The sequence below is a fragment of the Eschscholzia californica genome, unplaced genomic scaffold (genome assembly GCF_041429995.1).
Source record: "Eschscholzia californica isolate CP2 unplaced genomic scaffold, dmEscCali1.0.p SCAF_1, whole genome shotgun sequence".
In the NCBI taxonomy this organism is placed as follows: domain Eukaryota; kingdom Viridiplantae; phylum Streptophyta; class Magnoliopsida; order Ranunculales; family Papaveraceae; genus Eschscholzia; species Eschscholzia californica.
Genome location: NW_028238198.1, coordinates 32,044,990 through 32,064,010, shown reverse-complemented (window position 1 = coordinate 32,064,010; position 19,021 = coordinate 32,044,990). Strand labels below are relative to the sequence as shown.

The window sequence follows — 19,021 nt, the reverse complement described above, 5'->3', positions numbered from 1 at the left end:
CTGGAGTTGATAATGAAGGAGGAAGAGTGGGAAACGTTGTGATGTGCTTAGAATTCGGTGGGAGAAAGAGTTCCAAAGGGACTATGGAGTTGATAATGAAGGATCCATACTGGATGTACCATCTCTCTCTCTCAAATCTCCTTAATAACAGATACCCAAATGCGGCCAATGCTAAACACAAAATTGAATTTAATGATTGAAACTCTCCAACAAAACCAGCATCAATTGATCGAACAAAAATAGATACAATTTTCAGTAGTTCTTGAAACTCATCTCAACATCAAGATCTAAGTTGTTTCAGGATGAGAATAGAAGAAGACAAAGATGCTCCTGTATCATTTCCTACTTCGAGCTTCAATGTCTTCTGATCAATCACAATCACAATCACCTAACCACCCACATTAAGGGATTAGGGATTTCTTCAAGGATTTGAATTGAAGAAGATGAAATTTATCTCCTTTCTCGGTTTTCCTCTCCTCAACTTTTAGAGATAGAAACAGGAAAGGGAGAGAGAAAAGCTTAAGAATTGAAGGTGGGCCATTGCGATTGTTGGTGATCTAGGGTTTTTTGTAGTGATAATAGAGAAAGATTTTAGGGAAAAAAAATTTGCAAATGAAATTATGTACAATACTGCAGATAAAAATACTACTGTATTAGAGAACAAACTCACTTTTGTAAGGAAGAAGAAGCTCGTTTAGAACATACAGGGTCAGTTGGCGGGTCAGAACTCATGTTGAGTTAGGTTAATCAAAGGGTAAAATAGTATCTTCCTAAGAAGGGTAAAATAGTACTTTCATCTCCCATGTGTTTTTGAACTGTTATATTTAACTTGTTTTTTGAAAAAGAGAGTCCAAATTGCAACACTGGAAAAAAAGAGTCTAAACAGCAAGTCAATTATACGAAAGAGGATCCAAAAAGCGAAATCGGTATTTGTGAAAGTTCAATGTCAAACTCAAATTTTGCATCTTGAATTTCTTTTGTATCTGCTTGCTAAGCTCATTCAATAACTTGCCTTCAGAAATGAAATTCGAATTCAAATTCTATTTTTGTATCTTGAATTCTTTTTTTATCTATTTACATAGTTAATTCGGTAGCTTTACTAGTGAACTTTTGAAATGAAAATCAATTTGTATCTTGAATTCCTTTTGTTTTTGTATCTTAAATTCCTTTTCTATATGTTTGCTCAGTGTGATTCTCAAATCCACCAAACCTGAAAATTTAACAATAATACAGAGGGAAAGAAAATTTTCCACTTCGATATTGTTCCATGATTGGGAGTCCTAAGTGGTTGAAGAACCAAGCAAGCTAATACAAATGTTGATGGTAATCAAGGAGACTTCACATCAAAGAAGAAATTATGCTTGTCCTAAATGGGGAACCTTCTGGGGTATGGGTCATGGGGAGACGAGCAAGCTTGTTGGGGATTCTTACAAAAAAGATTTCGAAGTCGCTAATAAAACTCACTAAATAAGTTCTTTCTATTGAAACTTAAAATGTGACAGCAAAATTAGATGTTTTAATAAAATAACTTGCAACAAAGATGTCATCTCAAGAAGTGAAAAGAAAAACTGCAGCAGACATAATACCCTAATCGAAAACAAGAGATCTATCTTCACTACAAACGCTAGGTCCAAAAATATTGGTATGGTGAAATATATCTATCCCAGAAGATGAGATATAAAACCCATCACTTGAGGGGAATAAACCTAGATGAGTGGGTAGCACCAATACCAGGTCTTCCGTGCTTCACAGGCTTGTATGAGATGGAGAACTCTGCCAAGTAGTGTCCGATCATCTCAGGCTGCAAAACCCACAGATTGCTAATTTAGGGCATGTATAAGACAGAGAAAACATTTTCACACGATTTTTCGCAAAAATAAATGATCCTCTTAGCTCCAAAGCAAAACGTATTAGTAGTATCACAAATTCACATGATTTTTTTCTCCAACAAAACCCCATATTTGGCAATTGTTAAAATTTGTACCCTCCATATGTCAATTAGATGCTAATTGTAATGGATCAATAGTAGACACAAAAAATGCACATGAGATGATAGTAGTAGCTCGGAATAAAACTCTTAATCAACTAAGACGATCAAACACTTCATTTTAAGATTTTCTTAGTTTCTTTCGTGCATAGATGTGTCTAATACACATAACAAATGGGCAACTGAAACGAAGCTAAAACAGACAGACAACTCCATACACGACCGGAAAATGTAAGTTCCAATACAAAAACACCTCTTAATATTCCTGTAAAATTTGATCACATTATGGTTTCTAATGTTCCTATATAAAGTTGCAGACCTATACATGTACATCGACAATACAAAATTGGCAAAGCTCAAGTTTAATTATTGTCACTGTATCACTCTAATTCTTGTAGATCACAAAAGACCTAATTATTTCTGACACAAACACAAAGGTAGTCATTCAAGTTATAAGAGATACTATTGGAATTAGAAATGAAAATTTTCACCTTGATTTCAACCTGGTTGAAGGTCTTTCCATTGTAAACACCAACAATGCTACCAATCATCTCTGGAACAATGATCATGTTACGAAGATGTGTTCTTACTGGTTCAGGTTTCTCTCCTGCTGGTGCATCACGCTTCTGCTCAACCAAAAAATCACCATCATTTACGATCAACAAGTTAGAACTAATTTCAATCTATGCTATCTTCTAGAGAGAGAGAGAAAGAAAGAGAATGATGAAAACTTACAGCTTTGCGGAGCTTCTTGATGAGAGCCATAGGCTTTCTCTTGAGACCACGTTGAAACCTCCGACGAGCTCTGGCAGGAAAAAGCTTAACTAACTCATCAGTTCCCATGTCGAGAAGTTGATCGAGATCAACTCCTTTGAAGGAGAACTTCCTAAATGTTCTCCTCTTTGGTGCTGCTCCTCCAACCTCAACCTCAACATCTGGATCCGCCATGACTTCTCTCTCTCTCTCTCTCTCTCTAGACTGAGCTTCTCTAGCTTTTAGGGTTTGGTGGCAGGGAATTCAGCAAGACGGAGGAGATATAGAGAGGAAGAAGCCCATCTGATTTAGGGTTTACGGAGTTTATATATTCTCAAATTGATTGCGCGATGCAACAATTGTCCTGAAGTGTTAATCGGCACACGAAAAATTTTACCAAGCCCAAACATCATTATGGTCTAGGGGTGGAAAAAAAGTCCGTGGGCCGGATCTACTCAAGCACCGCCCGAGTCCAATGTGTCCACAGGTGTCTGGTGTCCAAGACGGACACTACCCGTTCGGACCGCCAACTTTAAGGGACGGACATGAAGCTCTAACCGACCTTCGGTCAGATTCCGACCTGTTAAAGCTCGACCGGACTCACTTTGAAATTTTTATTGTATTTTTTTTTTTTTGGAAGTCGACTACGATCTACGTATGCCTTTACATTTGACACATCATATATGTGATAAGCTCGATAACCGCCCACTCAAACACTAACAGAACCGGGCCTATAGCCCAACAAGACATGGCCTAAAGCCCAACAACATTATTTACACCCTAATAATCCTGGGACCTCCAGGGATTTCTGGAGTTTATGTCAACACCTTGGAACCACTTGGGCTGCCAACTGTTAACAGAAATTTTTATTGTATTGCATATATAGTAATGATTTAACTAAAAGGTTATCATTTAGGTTTTTTTTTTTCCGCGGCTTTGGGAATAAAGAAAATTTTCCGGGGAATAAAGACTTTTCTTAAAATTAGTCAAGTAAGATTGACTTTTATGTTTCTTTTTATTGGTAAGGGGCTTCTAATTTTGGGAGTACAAAATAAAACAATTTTTAGAAGGCTCCTCCATCTCATCACCTCTCCTCATCTTCACGCCATCTCATCATCTTCTCCGGCGAAGGTCGCCGACCGGCCAATTTTCCGGCCGGCGACCTTCAAACATAAAAAAAAAAAAATCTTTTTTTTTTTTTATTTTCTCTCTCTCTCTAAATTTTTTTTTTTTTTAAATTCTCTCTCTCTAAATCAGATTTGATGAAGTGGGAGATGGGTTTGATGAGGGTTTAGTTACATTGACAAATATCATTCATTCCGTATTAGGGTTAAGAATCCCTAATCACTTTTGCTCTTGATTAAAATTATTGTTCTTCAAAGTTCAATCACTTAAGGGGAACTAAGGGACTAAGAGAACGAATCTCCAAAGATCTACTAGTGTTCGTGCTTTGGTTTCAGATTGGAGGTTTTCATATTTAATTTGTTGATATTTTTCTCTCACTGAAGCTCATCCACACTTCTAGTTCTAGTTGTGGCTTGTGGGTTTATAGCGAATTTGCAATTTTGCATGAATGTTTTCAACCTTGAAGCTAACATTGATTTTTCAGTAGTGTGGAAGACGAAATTATCGTGGATCAAGTGGATCATCCTGAGATTGCTGACGACTTTGAGGTAGGGCAAGATGAAGCTATTGACATTAAGGATAAAGAAGCCAACATTCAGAAACTGCGTCGTCGTATTAGTCAATATAAGGTCAGTTGCCAATAATATGGTTAGGTGCAGTTACATTTTGTATTCCATAGACGTGTTCTTCTTAATATTACAATATGATTCAACCTAGTGAATCTGCTCATGTTAGATTATGATCTTTATTTTCTAGTTATACATATAGAGAATTATCACTGATTGCAGGTGCTACCATCGTTCTAACAATGATGGCTCTGAGAGAGTGGAGAGAGAAAATAAAAAAATGTTTTTTTTTTTTTGTATGTTTGAAGGTCGTCGGCCGGAAAATTGGCCGGCCGGCGACTTTCGTCGGAGAAGATGATGAGGTGGCGAGAAGATGAAGTGGCAGAGAGAACAGATGAGATGGAGGAGAACTTTCAAAAAAAATGTATTTTGTATTCCCCATAAAAATTTATTCCCTGGAGAACTTTCAAAAAATCTAGAATTCCTCGAGAATTTATCTCCCGGAGAATTTTCTTTATTCCCCAAAGCCGCGGCCTTTTTTTTTATGAACAGTTATCATTTAGTTTTTTTTTTTTGTTGAAGGAGTTATCATTTAGGTTGCCCACTTGAACCTACCTGCATTATTAAACTATAACTTACATTTCTCTTCTTCATAAAGCATTAGATCTCTTTTGTCTCAAAAAATTCATAATGTGGAACTATGATATTATAACAAAAATAAAATTTATTCTCTACATTTTTGTCCCCATCACTATTATAACAGAAAAAGTGATTGAAGTTACTATAAGAGTTGAGAGATAGAACTGTATTTTTTGGACTTCAAAGTGAGTTTCAATCTAAGGTAAAATTTTATTAGTATCTTATGGGCACTTAAATAAGAAATAAAAAGTGGTTATGCGCGGGCCGGAACCGAATAACATGATGCCCATATTGTTCGGTATTTTTGGCGAACACGAACGGGCAATGGACAACTTGATTTTGTCAAGTGTCCGCCCGTTTTGTCCAGCAGTCCGAGTGGACAAACCTAAAATTGTGTCAGTTCCGCCCGGACCGGGAAAGTATGTATCCGTGGATTACCCGTCTGATATGTTTCCCACCCCTAGTAAGGCGCCTTTAGCAAAAGTGGGGGCACTTTTAAAACTTCACCATAAGCACACTACCCAAATAAGATATTTTTAAGGTCGCGATTTTTAGGACATAACAAAAATCTATGGAGCCTAAAGACTTATTCAAGCCACAATATGTGCGTTCTTCTTAGCAAGAATTATTGCAGTAGGTGATCGCTAAGAGGATTTGAAAAGCATTATGGCATTAAGATTTCCAAGGTTTAGCCAAGGCTTAGCTCAGGACCAATATTGACTTGGGGGACAAACTTATCTTTCTCTCCAAAGATTTACTTAATTGATAATTGGCCTTAATCTTTATCTTCACCTCCACATCTTCCAACCACTACTAGTTTCGACCCCGATCACCTCGTATACCCACACAGACTCTCACCTCCACATACGCCTGTTAATGGATATCTGAATATTTGACATCCGATCCGCATCCATATTCGAATTTTAATAAAATATTCGAAATTTCGGATATTCCTTATCGGTTATCTGCTTATCGGGTATCGGATAAACCAATATCCGGCCCGATAAGTAATATAAAAAAAAATAAAAATTTACAAATAATAATATATAAAATATATGGTTGAGATTTATTTTCAGATATTATCGGATATCGGATAAACCAATATCTAATGTTAAAAATTTTAACTTAAATTATAAAAATTTGTTTCCATTTCGGATCGGATAATATCCGATATCCGTTAATATTATCGGATTCGAATATTGATTTCTAATATCCGTCAGATAATTATCAGATGTCGGATATGCCTATATCCGATCCGATAAGCTACCGTTTACAGGCCTACCTCCACAACTTCCGACCACCACTAGTTTCAAAGGCCTTGACGATGGCTAGCGGTGGATCATAAAATTTTCTTTGGGGGGGGGGGGGGGGGGGGGGGGAGTTATGTTTAATCATATTAAATAGTAAAAACGAACACCATCACCAATGATAAATTGTCGAGCTTCATTACGAAGCTCTACCAAAATTGATTGTAAGTGTGAATCGCTAAAAAAAATGTGTCGATCAAACCAATGATCTCTATATGTCATAATTACACTCTCAATTTTTAGGCTACGACTAACAGTGAGTTGCTTTGACCAGAATCTAAATATAAATAATTAGTATACACAATTAAATTATAGAAAAACAAATAAGTTCAAATTATATGTTAAAAATAATAAGAGGACATTTTATCTTGAAAAAAAGAATCCTCTTACGAAGGGGAGGAAGAGAGATAAGAGTGATTTTCAAAGCATATTGTTAATAAATATAAATAAAAATGAAGGATGAAGAGTGCATAGGTAATATGCAGGGTGGAGCCAAGATTTCGTTTTACGCAGGGCTGGCTCAAGTAAAGTTTGTGAATGAAATTTTAGGGCATTATTACTTCGAAAAGATAATGACATTTTTTGTGCAATGCAATTGCTTCTTATTTTATTATTTTACAATAAAATTTTCTACTTTCTACCGTTAGACATACCAAACTCTGAGAAGCGAAAAAAATTTGAAGTTAAATTTGTGAGAAAAACACAAAAATCAAGGACGCCAACTCTTTTGTCTTACCAAGTTGTTGAAATAAAATATGGTAGACAATAAGACATACCACGATAACTTCGCTAAGAAGTAGAGGAAAGGCCTATGGTAGAGGTTGAAGTGATAATAGAAAAAAAATGGAAATGGAAGAAAGAAAGAAAAGGAAAAGAGAAGAGAGGAAAGACAAAAATAGTGGGGGTCGAAAATAAAGTCTAGACACAATTGAGTGTCAAAACAACAGTTGGTTAAGTGTTAAGGATAAAATAAAGACTTGGTTATAAATTAGGGGCCAAAATAGGGTTTTAATTTATCAAACCTAGGTAAAAAAAATATTAAAAAATACGAGTGAATTTGAACCTCTGCCCTCAAGTACGCGAAGCCGAAGTTCGCCCAGCCAGACTGCCTCCTATAGATGTTGGTAACTTGGTGCGGAACTTATAAGACCTAACCCAAGCTATAGTCTGGGTTAGTCTTCTCATAGTTCCACCCCCTGGTAATATGGGGATGCAAATAACTCTACCGTAGGATGGTAGAGAATATGGAGATGAAATTTTCTTTCTTAGGTGGATTTCATCATTTGACCTAGTTTATTGAGTTAGACCAATCAAATATAATGTTCTCTGTGCCTGTGTAACTTCTCGTTTATCTATGTTTGGTCGTTCGCGGTGGGGGTGGACTTGAGGTAAAGTTTGTAACACTTACAAAAAAGAAAATGTTATATACACTTACAGTTTTTACATGATACACTAACCGTTAGTCACAGTCACCCATTTTTACCTTAACACACTCACTTCACGTTCATGACAATAAATTTAATTTCGTCTCCTTTTAAAAATGTATAAACTTTACGATGTATATTAGTATTAACAAATATAAAAGGGAGTGTTTATAAGTCAATAAATCAAATAAGTTGCCTTTGTAAATATTTAGACTAATTTTGTAGACAATTTATTAAAGTAAATTTATTTTTTAATTAATATTAAAATAAAATTCTTAAAAATAAAAACTAGTTATAAAATTTAATTTAAAATCTTTAATAATTTTTAAATTTAAAAAAACTAACTTTAATAATTAAAGTTAGGTGAGCTAAATAAATTGGGAGACAATATAAGGTTGTATTTTTTATCGTTAAATCAGCTCATAAGAAAGGTGGAGAGGAACCCCAATTATGTTGATTTTGTTCAAGACCGTCTTAAATTCGTTCTCAAATTCTCAAATTCGTGGTCAATTCAAAGATAACAAATTAATACAAAAAAGACTTTTATCTATATCAACAAAAGGTTTTTTATAATTTAAATGTATTGAATAAAATTCTCAAACTTTATAGATATTTAATAATGATAAATATCTTTGAAATGTTATTTAATTTAATAAAAAGATAAAAGTTTAATAAGATATAGTATTTCAACATTATAAATCATTAAATATATGTTTCTTTGTAGAGGCTAACTGAGCCGAAGAAACAGAATGAAAAATATAATTTTTTCAATTTAAAAATTAATATAAGATTATTTATGTAAATGTAATTTTGCTTTTTTTGTATAAACAACGTATAAACTCGTGCTAGTATTACAAACAATTTTATAAAGGACATTAATATAACAAATATTAAAGAGAGTGATTATAATAAAAGAGGATCAAATAAGGATCTGTCAATTTGAAAAATAACTTTCAGACCGTTTATTAAAAGTAACATTTACGTTTTGTTAATAGTTAAATAAAATTATTAGAAGATAAAAACTACCTATAAACTTTGAATTAAAAACTTTAATAATTTGAAAAGAAATGTTTAGCAATTTTGAATTAAAATTAGAAATTAAAAGTAGTAGATATTTTCGTAAAAAGATTTTTCTATGTTCTCAACAATCTATTATATAAAGGCCAGCGCTTTGGGGAAAGCTAAATAGTATCCGGGGTGTGAAGACTTGGTCAAAAATTAGTCAATTTTGTTTGACAATTTTATTTAGGGGGAAAACAAAATAGTTTCTCCACCTCAGCTCTCTCTCTCCACCTCACTTCTCTCCCTCCACCTCATCTTCTCTCTCCACCTCATCTTCTCTCTCTCTTCTCCGATAGGTCGCCGGCCGGAAAATTTTCCGGCCGGCGACCTATCGGAGAAGAGAGAGAGAAGATGAGGTGGAGGGAGGTGAGGTGAGGTGGAGGGAGGTGAGGGGGAGAGTTTTTTATTTTGAACCATATTCCCCATAAAATATGTTTCCCCGGAAACTTTTCAAAATTTTGCATATTCCCTTTAAAATTTCACACCCCGAAAACTATTTAGCTTTCCCCAAAGCGCTGGGCTATATAAAACAGAAGGGAAAACGATGACTGGGACAAACATCCTTATTTAATTATGTATATTGTTTAGGAGTCCCTCCCAAAATTTAAAATATAGTCCTTCGTAGAAATAAAGTTACCTATTTAAAAAACAATAATCGTTTCCTTCTTAGAAATAAAATAACTAATTTAAGAAAACAAGAAACAAAATAAATTTCAAGGGTTAAAAAAAGAAATTAAAATATCTCTCTCAATAAAATATTAACTAATTTAAGATAAAAGAAACAAAAAAATAATACAAAAAATAATAGCTCATAAAATCTCTCTCTCTCAATAAAATATAACAATAAATTTCGTAACATTTGGTATATTGTTTAGGAGTCCCTCCCAAAATTTAAAATATAGTCCTTCGTAGAAATAAAGTTACCTATTTAAAAAACAATAATCGTTTCCTTCTTAGAAATAAAATAACTAATTTAAGAAAAAAAGAAACAAAATAAATTTCAAGGGTTAAAATAAGAAATTAAAATCTCTCTCTCAATAAAATATTAACTAATTTAAGATAAAAGAAACAAAAAAATAATACAAAAAATAATAACTCATAAAAATCTCTCTCTCTCTCAATAAAATATAACAAAAAATTTCGTAACATTTGATTGATACAAGTGTCCGTGCCCTAGGGCACGGGATATACCCTAGTCTCTAAAAATGTATTAAAGACATTAAACCAATTGGATTAGGATTTTTACAATAAGATAACTAAGTAAAGAGTATAATGGTATATAATAAGCTATATGAATAATAAATTATATTTTTTCAACATCAAAAGTCTTTTTAACAACTTTGAAAATATCCCTAACAGTTAACTAAAAATCTATAGTTGTTTTTTAATAATTAAAAATAATTTAAAACATTTTTATAATAAAAGAAAAATAGATAGTAAAGATATTCCTAATATTTAAAGAAGTCTACCGCCCTTACTGTCTTTTTATTTTGTTTTTGATAGGTTTTCTAATTTAGTTGGTTTAGGTAAATTTTTCCTAACTAAAATATAGCTTATGAGACAAATTTAATTTAATTTTTATTATTAGAGATGCACTTAAAAACAAACTTATTAGTTGCTTAACTGGACAAGTAAATATCTTCACGACCATAAATATTTTTTTTCCATTTCTGTATTAGTGGTAAATTTGGAGTATCTGATGGGTTTGTTTAAAAACATTTGGAAAATAACAAAAAAATAAAACCATTGCAATTTCAAAATGAATGTTTTGTCCACAAGGGCTAAAGTAACAAAATTTTAATCTTTTTATCGTTAGCCTACTATTGAACTTATTTTCACGAATTTATGTTAACATTTTTCCACCGTATACTTAGTTGTCTTTTTTGTTTTTATCTGTCTTTTCGCTTTTTATATAAATTTTCTTTTGAATTTCAACGGCTTTTGCATATTTATTTTCAGATAAATACAAATTTTTTTTTTTTTTTTTTTTACTTTTAGATAAATATAAACTGCAGTATAGGGGTGCAAATTGGTCCTGACTGGCGAGAAACAGACACTAACTCAACCGATCCGGGCGGAACGGGCACAAGTCTTGAGCGTCCGCTTAGACATTCGGACAAAACGGGCAGACATTTCAAAAAAATTTCCAATAAAGTGTATGTCTGTGACTGTTTTGATAGTCGGACAAACCGGGTAACGGTCGGTCGGACACCAGTCACTAATGAACAACTAAAGAAATTTTTATTCGAAATTAAAACAATTTAGTAGCTAAATACAACTTTCTAAACTCCCACTTTATAATTCCAATAACTAAATGAATACAAATTAAAAGATAATCATTGAGATTTCTCATGGATTACGGTCGGTTCTATTCTTCTTCTCATGGATTACGATCGGCCTGTTGTGGATTCTTGAGTTAGTGATGAGATATTGAGATTTTGGAGAAGAGAAATACAAGCGAAGTGGAGAGACGAAGACAAGATTAAGAAAAGTGATTTGGGTTATACATTTTCACTGTTGAAATCTAACAGTTGTAGCTAACCCTAAAAATCTAAAGGCTGGAAATCAATCATATAGGCGGGCAGGTATAACGGGTAGGATAAACGGACAGGTATTGACGGGTTCGGTCGGGCGGACTATATAAGTGGGCGGACTCGGTCGGATCACCAGGTAAAGTATCTATGTCTGAGTCCGTCTGCTGAAGTTCTTTCGGTCGGGCGGATACAAACCAATTCAGGCATCGGACAGTCACGGATCATTCGGACTCAGACGGTCGTGGGCGAGTTCCGTGTTACCGGACCAAAATCTCATCCCTACTGCAGTGTGCCACCAACACATTGTTGAATAATGTTTCTAATGAATTAGAAAACATTCAATTGACCACTCAATTTGGGAGTTGTTTTCTGCTTAATTTAGGAAGAGTTTGGTGTTTGCAAGTATCCTTATTTTGATGTTTCTACTTTGTTAGTATTGGGATTTTTAGTTTGCCTCTTCTTTTACTTGTCATATTCTACACATAGAGAGGAATCAAACAAGTCAAAATTAATCAATTTCCTCATTTCTTTGTGTTACGTTCTTTGTTATTTTGTCGTTTTCTCCGTTATTAATTTTCTTCTTAGCTACATCTACATCAATTTTATATTTGTGTGGCAAACATCATTTCGGAATCAAGGGCGGACTCATGTAGGGACTTGTGGGGGCACGTGCCCCCAAGGCCCCATTGTTTGGGTTGATTCCTAATAGAGGTGAAATGTATTATATAATACAAACGCCATACTTCTGTCAGTAAAGAACAGTTAGTGTGGTGGTATTACCTCAAGTTGTCTGTCTTGTTGATTTAGGCTCGAATCCATTGGACCTCACTTTTTCTTTTTTATTTTCCAATAAGTAAATTCAGATATGCCCCTAGTTTGTAATTAGCTATACTTTATATTTCTTCATTTTGACCCCCTATTTACAGATCAGTTCACTTTTTAGTCTTTTTTCATTGTAAATTCAATGACTCCCATTAACATTGTTATAGATATTTTTCTCTATATCATTCTTATCTCTTCTTTTTATTTCATTTTCTTATACATATATAACTGTTATTTTCTGACTATTTTTCTAAAATGATTTTGTTCATCCTCTTTAACTTCTTTATATACTGTATATATAATTTGAATGCGTATAAGACTACTTATATTAATTTCGATCAAAGTAACTCACAAAACGATATTGGTTGAATTAGATTCGAATCTAACGATCATGTACAGAAATTATTCGCTTTCACATCACGTTAAAAAATTTGGATGATTTTCGTTCTAACTAAAAGTATCCCCACAAAGAGAATTTCATGGGTCCGCCACAGTTCAGAATGTGATTAATTTCTAGTAATCATGTTCTGTTTCCATGCACCAAACATGGGCACGGGTACGAATGTCTCGCTAAAGCTCAAAATCATCTCAGCGAAAGAGATAATAGGTACGCACCATGCAATAAGTGATTCGGAAAAAAATTGAAACAATCGAAATAATATAAAAAAAACATAAGAAAAATGAAATTTATTTATCTCATCAATCACTCACATTTTGAGAGGATCGAACTCAATGAATTGAAATGTTCTCATTACAAAAATGTATATATATGAACGTAGGAAAAATAAAAATAAATATTAAACTAGTGATGATGACCGAGCACCCTTTGTTGCAGTATCAGCATAGAACTTAGAAATAAGATCTTGAAATTCCATATAATGAGCACACGGATTTCTTGATTTTAAAAGGTCTAAAAGGTACATAAACAAATCAATCTCACAAGCTATTCTCAATGCACCTTTATATGAATACCCAAATTCTTCAACAGAGAGTTGTAATAAACTCTCAAACAATGGGTGGTTTAGATAATTGGCTTCGACTTCAAGTTTGCATGGAACTTCTTTACCAACATAAACTCTTACATAACCTTGAGGGAGACGATCTGAGCGTACAGATGAACTTCTCTTCATTAATCCACAACACAATATCTTCTTCATTAGACCACTCATATTTTTTTATGGGTACAAGTTAATTAGAAAGTAGCTAGAAAAAAGAGAAAAGATTAGAGAAAGAGAGAAATGGGTTGACTGTGGGTGGGGTTTTGAGATGTTGATATATGGTTATGAGGAAGGGTTGATATATATATCATGTATTGTGAAAAGAGAATAGTATACAAGAAGAGAGAGAGAGTAATAAAAGATGAGTATGGTGATTGGCTGGCTAGGGTACTGAATATAAGGAGAAGTTGTTAGGAAATAATAAATGTATAAAGAAATGAAGTGGAAGGAAGAGATGGAGATGGAGGTGGTGGAATCGATGTAAGGGCAAATGATGATTCCGCGGTTTTTTCTTTCTTTCAATAATTGGATTCGATCTGTTTGGTATGTACTTTCCTAATCCGTACCATACAATTCTTTTTTCATTATCTTATACTAGTAGTAGTTATATACAAAATAGATATATCCAATAGTTTTGAACCTTAGACTAAATAAATTGTGTTTTTTCAAGCTCAATAGAGTTTTTTCTTGGACCACTCTGAATATCTGCATAATTTTTGCAATTCCTGCTAACAAATTGAAAATGGGTTGATTGGAACCTCTTGATTTTGTTGATAGTTGAATCTCACTTTTAGGACTTTGAAAATGACAAATAAATTTTGGTTTTCGCCTTTAATTACGAAGAAGTTGATGTGCTTAAGATTTTGCCCATTCCATCCCTTTGAGATTTACTTTAGCTTCAATTTATTTGTTGGTGCAGAATGTTAAGTTTTAATGATTTTAGCTGTGATAAATCTGGAGGTTGTAATAGTGAAAAGTTAAACCTAGAGTTAATTCCTATATGGCCCCCTACTTTGTGACCAGCTTCCTTTATGGCCCCATTTTTTTCGTAAATTCAAATATGGCCCCCTATTTTCATGGAAATGTCCTAACTACCCTTCCTTTAAATCTTTTTTCAAAATAAAATAAAAAAAACAAACATAATTCCACCTCACTTCCCTCTCCACCACTTATCTCTCTTCACCTCACTTCTCTTCCCAAATCATCTTTCTCTCTCTCCAACTCACCTCTCTCTCTCTCCAACTCACTCTATCTTTCTTCTCCGATGAAGGTCGCCGGCCGGAAAATTTTCCGGCCGGCGACCTTCAACCTAAAAAAAAAAAAAAAAAACTCTCATCTCCCTCTCTCTCTAAAAACTCCGGCGAAGGGGGTTCCCTTCGCCGGAGTACGGGTCTGTTCTTCAACAGACCGGAACTGGTCTGTTCTTCAACAGACCAGATCGGGTCTGTTCTTCAACAGACCCGTACTCCGGCGAAGGGAACCCCCTTCGCCGGAGTTTTTAGAGAGAGAGGGAGATGAGAGTTAAAAAAAAAAAATTTTTTTTTTTTTTTTTTTTAGGTTGAAGGTCGCCGGCCGGAAAATTTTCCGGCCGGCGACCTTCATCGGAGAAGATAGTGTGAGGTGGAGAGAGAGAGGTGAGGTGGAGAGAGAAAAAGGTGAGGTGGAGAGAGAGAAAGATGATTTGGAAAGAGAGGTGAGGTGGAGAGAGATAAGTGGTGAAGAGGGAAGTGAGGTGGAATTATGTTTGTTTTTTTTATTTTATTTTGAAAAAAGATTTAAAGGAAGGGTAGTTAGGACATTTCCATAAAAATAGGGGGCCGTATTTGAATTTACGAAAAAAAGGGGGCCATAAAGGAAGCTGGTCACAAAGTAGGGGGCCATATAGGAATTAACTCTTAAACCTATTTCGATCTCATCTGTCAATGACATAAATAAGACATCAACCTTCCTTAACTAGCATAGTAGGGGGTATCCAATGAGGTGTGATGGCATCTTTCTTGGTTTATGAAAAAGAAAAATTATTGCGGTGGTTATTTGGAGACTAATTTTGTTTAAACTTATCAGAGATCAAAGACAGAGTAGTAGACATACATAAAGATTAGGTCTTAGTGATTTGAGCCGATCTTTTTTTAGAAAAAAAATTAACTTTAAACAAGATCAAATTACGATATTATAGGGCCAATTTAAACTGTAGGTTTATCTAAATTATTAGTTATATAGCTACTATATTTGTGTGATGTGTTCGTCAAATGTTACTTGAGAGTTCAGCGCCTAATACTTCTTTATTCCAATTACATTATTCATTATTGTCTAATCGTCATCTGCTGATAGGTCGATTTCATAAACTAAAAATGGTTGCATGTTAGGTATATCTTGGATCCTTGATTACCTAATTAATGTTAATGTTTTCATTACCAAACTAACTAAATTATTAATTAGAATCATGAAAATGGGGCTCCATACCATACCTTAAGCTAACAAGATAGGTAGGACCCTAGAAATGACTGGTGCCATGTGCTATTCCTCTTATATCAATCATGTGACTTCTCATAAAAATATCAATATAAATCATTCAAACTATAAGAAACAAACAAATAAATAAATAAGTTATTTTTCAATTTGTTATTGACTAAAAGTACATAAATATATAGTAAATAATTAATTTGGTAATACTTAACCACCAATCAATCATTTAAATCCAATAAGCCGAGTGGAGATTATCTTAAAAGTCGAGTCGAGACAACTGTTTTTCAAGTTTAAAACTAATTAACAAATAAATAAATAAATAATAAAGTTTAAAATAAATAAATAAATAAAGAAAAGGGGAGTGGTCAAATATTGAAGTGTGAACAGTTTGAAGTTAGGAAACTTGTAGTGTTGCCAAAGTCAGAGCCAGCTAGATAAGGAAAGTTCCTCTGTATCTGCCATGTCAGAATCACTTCAATTTTGTTTGTTTGTTTTGCCAAAGAAGGGAAAAAAATTTAACAAGAAAAAGATTTCCATTGCCGGGATTTGAACCCGGGTCGCCTGGGTGAAAGCCAGGTATCCTAACCGGGCTGGACTACAATGGATTTGTGTCTTGTAACTTCAATTCTTGTTTATTAACCTCAAGGAACAATCTCATGATTTAGTATTGAGTGTTGCCATGTTGGTTAGTTTGGTATTTTCGAACCCAAAATTACACATGATTGTTTTTAACCTCTTAATCTTCTACACCTTTTTTTTCACCATCACAACTTCCGAGCATCACTACCATTTCCCTCAACCGCCAACCTCCCTCTTTCTCGCTCATTATTTCTCGCTCCTTTACTGCTTTTTTTTCTCTGTCTCTATTCTCTCTCTCTCTCTCTTCCGTTGTAATTTTGTTCGACTTCGTGGTTGGTGACCACAGAAACAGGGTTTTACCAGAAACCCTTCTCGAGATCTGAGGTCTGGTTTCGGCGAAGGGAACATTAATTTCCCTTCACCGGAACTGTGTGTCTGAGAGAGAGGGAACAAGAGGGAGGAAACAAGAGAGATAGACAGCAAGTGAGAGAAAGAGAGGGAACATGTCTAGTGAGAGAGAAAGAGGGAGCGAGAGAGATGGACGGTGAGGGAGACAAAGCGAGATAAAGAAAGAAGAAAAGAAAATGAGAGAGAAAAACATGAGGAGATGAAGATCAGGGGGCAAAAAGCAAAAAATCAATATTTAGATACTAAATGAAGATGCTCTTAAGCCAAGTCTTGTGGAGTGAAGTCTTGTAGTCCTAAGGCCTTTCTTAGGGATCCAAAACTGCGGACAATTTTTCTATCCAAAGAAGAAAAAAAATCGATCAGATATCATGGGGGAATGACTCAAAAGATCCAAAAAGAAAATGGAAGGTTCTATAAGCACGTCACTCTATTGCTTCGGGCGCCTTTTTTTTTTGAGAAATCAACGACGATATACGTTAGTCGTTACAAGACATTGATACATCAGCAACATGTGATAAACAAGACAACTGCCTAAGTTCAACTATTAATGAAAGAGATCTAAAACTCAATAACATGAAAGAGGCCTAAAACCCGATAAATTTATTACATTATTTACACTTTTAATAACACAAATTCAATAAATCATGGATTCCACCCTCTTTGGGAATCGAACCTGAGACCTCCATGATTTTGGAGTTTATGTCGATACTTTCAATCACTAGGACAAACATGTATTGACGCCCCTTTTAATTATAAACACCTTCCAAGATTTGGGTGCATGGGGGTGGGGGGCATCAATAGTAAATTCCCCGATAAAACTTAGTAGTATTCACGAGCAACATAATATAGGCAATCAATCAACATAGACTGATTGAAAAATGGGCCGGTAATTATAAGGCCCAAAATGGGGAAGTTAAAGAGAATCAGGCCCAATACTAAATAATAATGAGGAAAAAACCCAGTAGGTAAAAATACAATTTTACCCTCCAAAATGAAATTTTCCGCCCAAATCAGCGTTCTGAACATTTCTGAACAATTCTTGGTTTGCTCTCGACAATTTTGTAAATTTCTGAACAAATCTTAGTTTGTCTCAACAATTTGTAAATTTTTGAACAAATTCGTTTTTGCTTAGACATTGTTTTGCCAAAATATTTCGCATTTTTTTCTTTTGCATTTTACATAGACAAACAAACACAAACATTTTGGCTACAACATTTTTCGATTTGTCTTGTGAAAAAAATAAATGGTTTCCGCATTTTCTGTTTTGCTTTCGACATAAATATAAAGACTAAAGCATTTTTTATTTGTCCTTTACAAAAATTAAAATGTTATGCATATTATCCTTTGTATTTAACAAATCCGTTAACGAACAAATAATATTTTGACTAATACATTATATATGTTGTTAAGAACATAATTATATATGACGCCAACATTTTATAATAAGTCGGGACATTATTATAGATATTGTCAACATTTTATAACAACACAATGATATATGTGTCCTTCATCAAAAAAAAAACACAATGATATATGTTGTCAACATATAAGGGTAAAAATGGAATTATGAAAAAAATATGTTGCCTTGTTAACAACATAATTACGTATGTTGTGAACATTTTGAAAAATGTTAAAAAAATGGGTTTTTTTGACATTATTATTTTTGAGTGGGTTTTTTTCTTATTAGGGTCTAGATTTTTGGGTTTTTCACTCATTTTATATTGAAAAATCTGATTAGGGCTACCAAAAGTAAACCAGCGGACAAATTTTTCGAAGACCATTTTAGTTGGGAACTAGAGTTAAGATATTCGTGGATGTAAAATATGAATCTAGGTTAGTGCCTGGTTCCCTCTGGTGATTACCTCTCCATGATCTCGTCACAATCTTTTTGCTTCTTACTTCTTTAATTAAAATGAAGGTGAATTAGTTATTAATTGAATTTTTTTACAATTAAATTTACAAGCAATTGTGAAAGAAGGAAAATAGGAAAAAATAAATATAAAATTGGAACTCATCACAGGAAAATTTTCTAACTACATATCAATTATATCCAAGTTAAAACTATAATTGATAACTCTTCTTTCTATCCGTAGAATTACAAGAATAAAATTTAGAAATGAGATCTTGAAATTCCATATAATGAGCACAAGGATTTCTTGATTTGAGAAGATCAAGAAGGAACTTAAACAAATCAATCTCACAAGCTATTCTCAATGCACCTTTATACGAATACCCAAATTCTTCAACTGAGAGTTGTAACAAATTCTCAAACAATGGGTGATTTAGATAATTGGCTTCTACTTCAAATTTACATGGAACTTCTTTACCAACATAAACTCTTACATGACCTT

At 33.8% G+C, this 19,021-nt stretch overlaps 1 protein-coding gene and 1 non-coding gene across 2 annotated transcripts; both read right to left on the bottom strand.

Moving 5' to 3' along the window:
* Positions 1-1,460: 1,460 nt before the first annotated feature.
* On the bottom strand, positions 1,461-3,125 carry LOC147566112 (small ribosomal subunit protein uS19-like). The gene is made up of 3 exons (XM_086652583.1): positions 2,723-3,125; positions 2,479-2,613; positions 1,461-1,801 (listed from the first exon to the last, which is right to left on the bottom strand). The coding sequence occupies exons 1-3, from the start codon at positions 2,933-2,935 to the stop codon at positions 1,688-1,690; spliced, it is 462 nt and encodes a 153-aa protein (XP_086508709.1). The 5' UTR covers positions 2,936-3,125; the 3' UTR covers positions 1,461-1,687.
* Positions 3,126-16,214: 13,089 nt separating this feature from the next.
* TRNAE-UUC (transfer RNA glutamic acid (anticodon UUC)) lies at positions 16,215-16,288 on the bottom strand. The gene has a single exon. It is a non-coding gene; the product is annotated as a tRNA-Glu (tRNA).
* Positions 16,289-19,021: the final 2,733 nt, after the last annotated feature.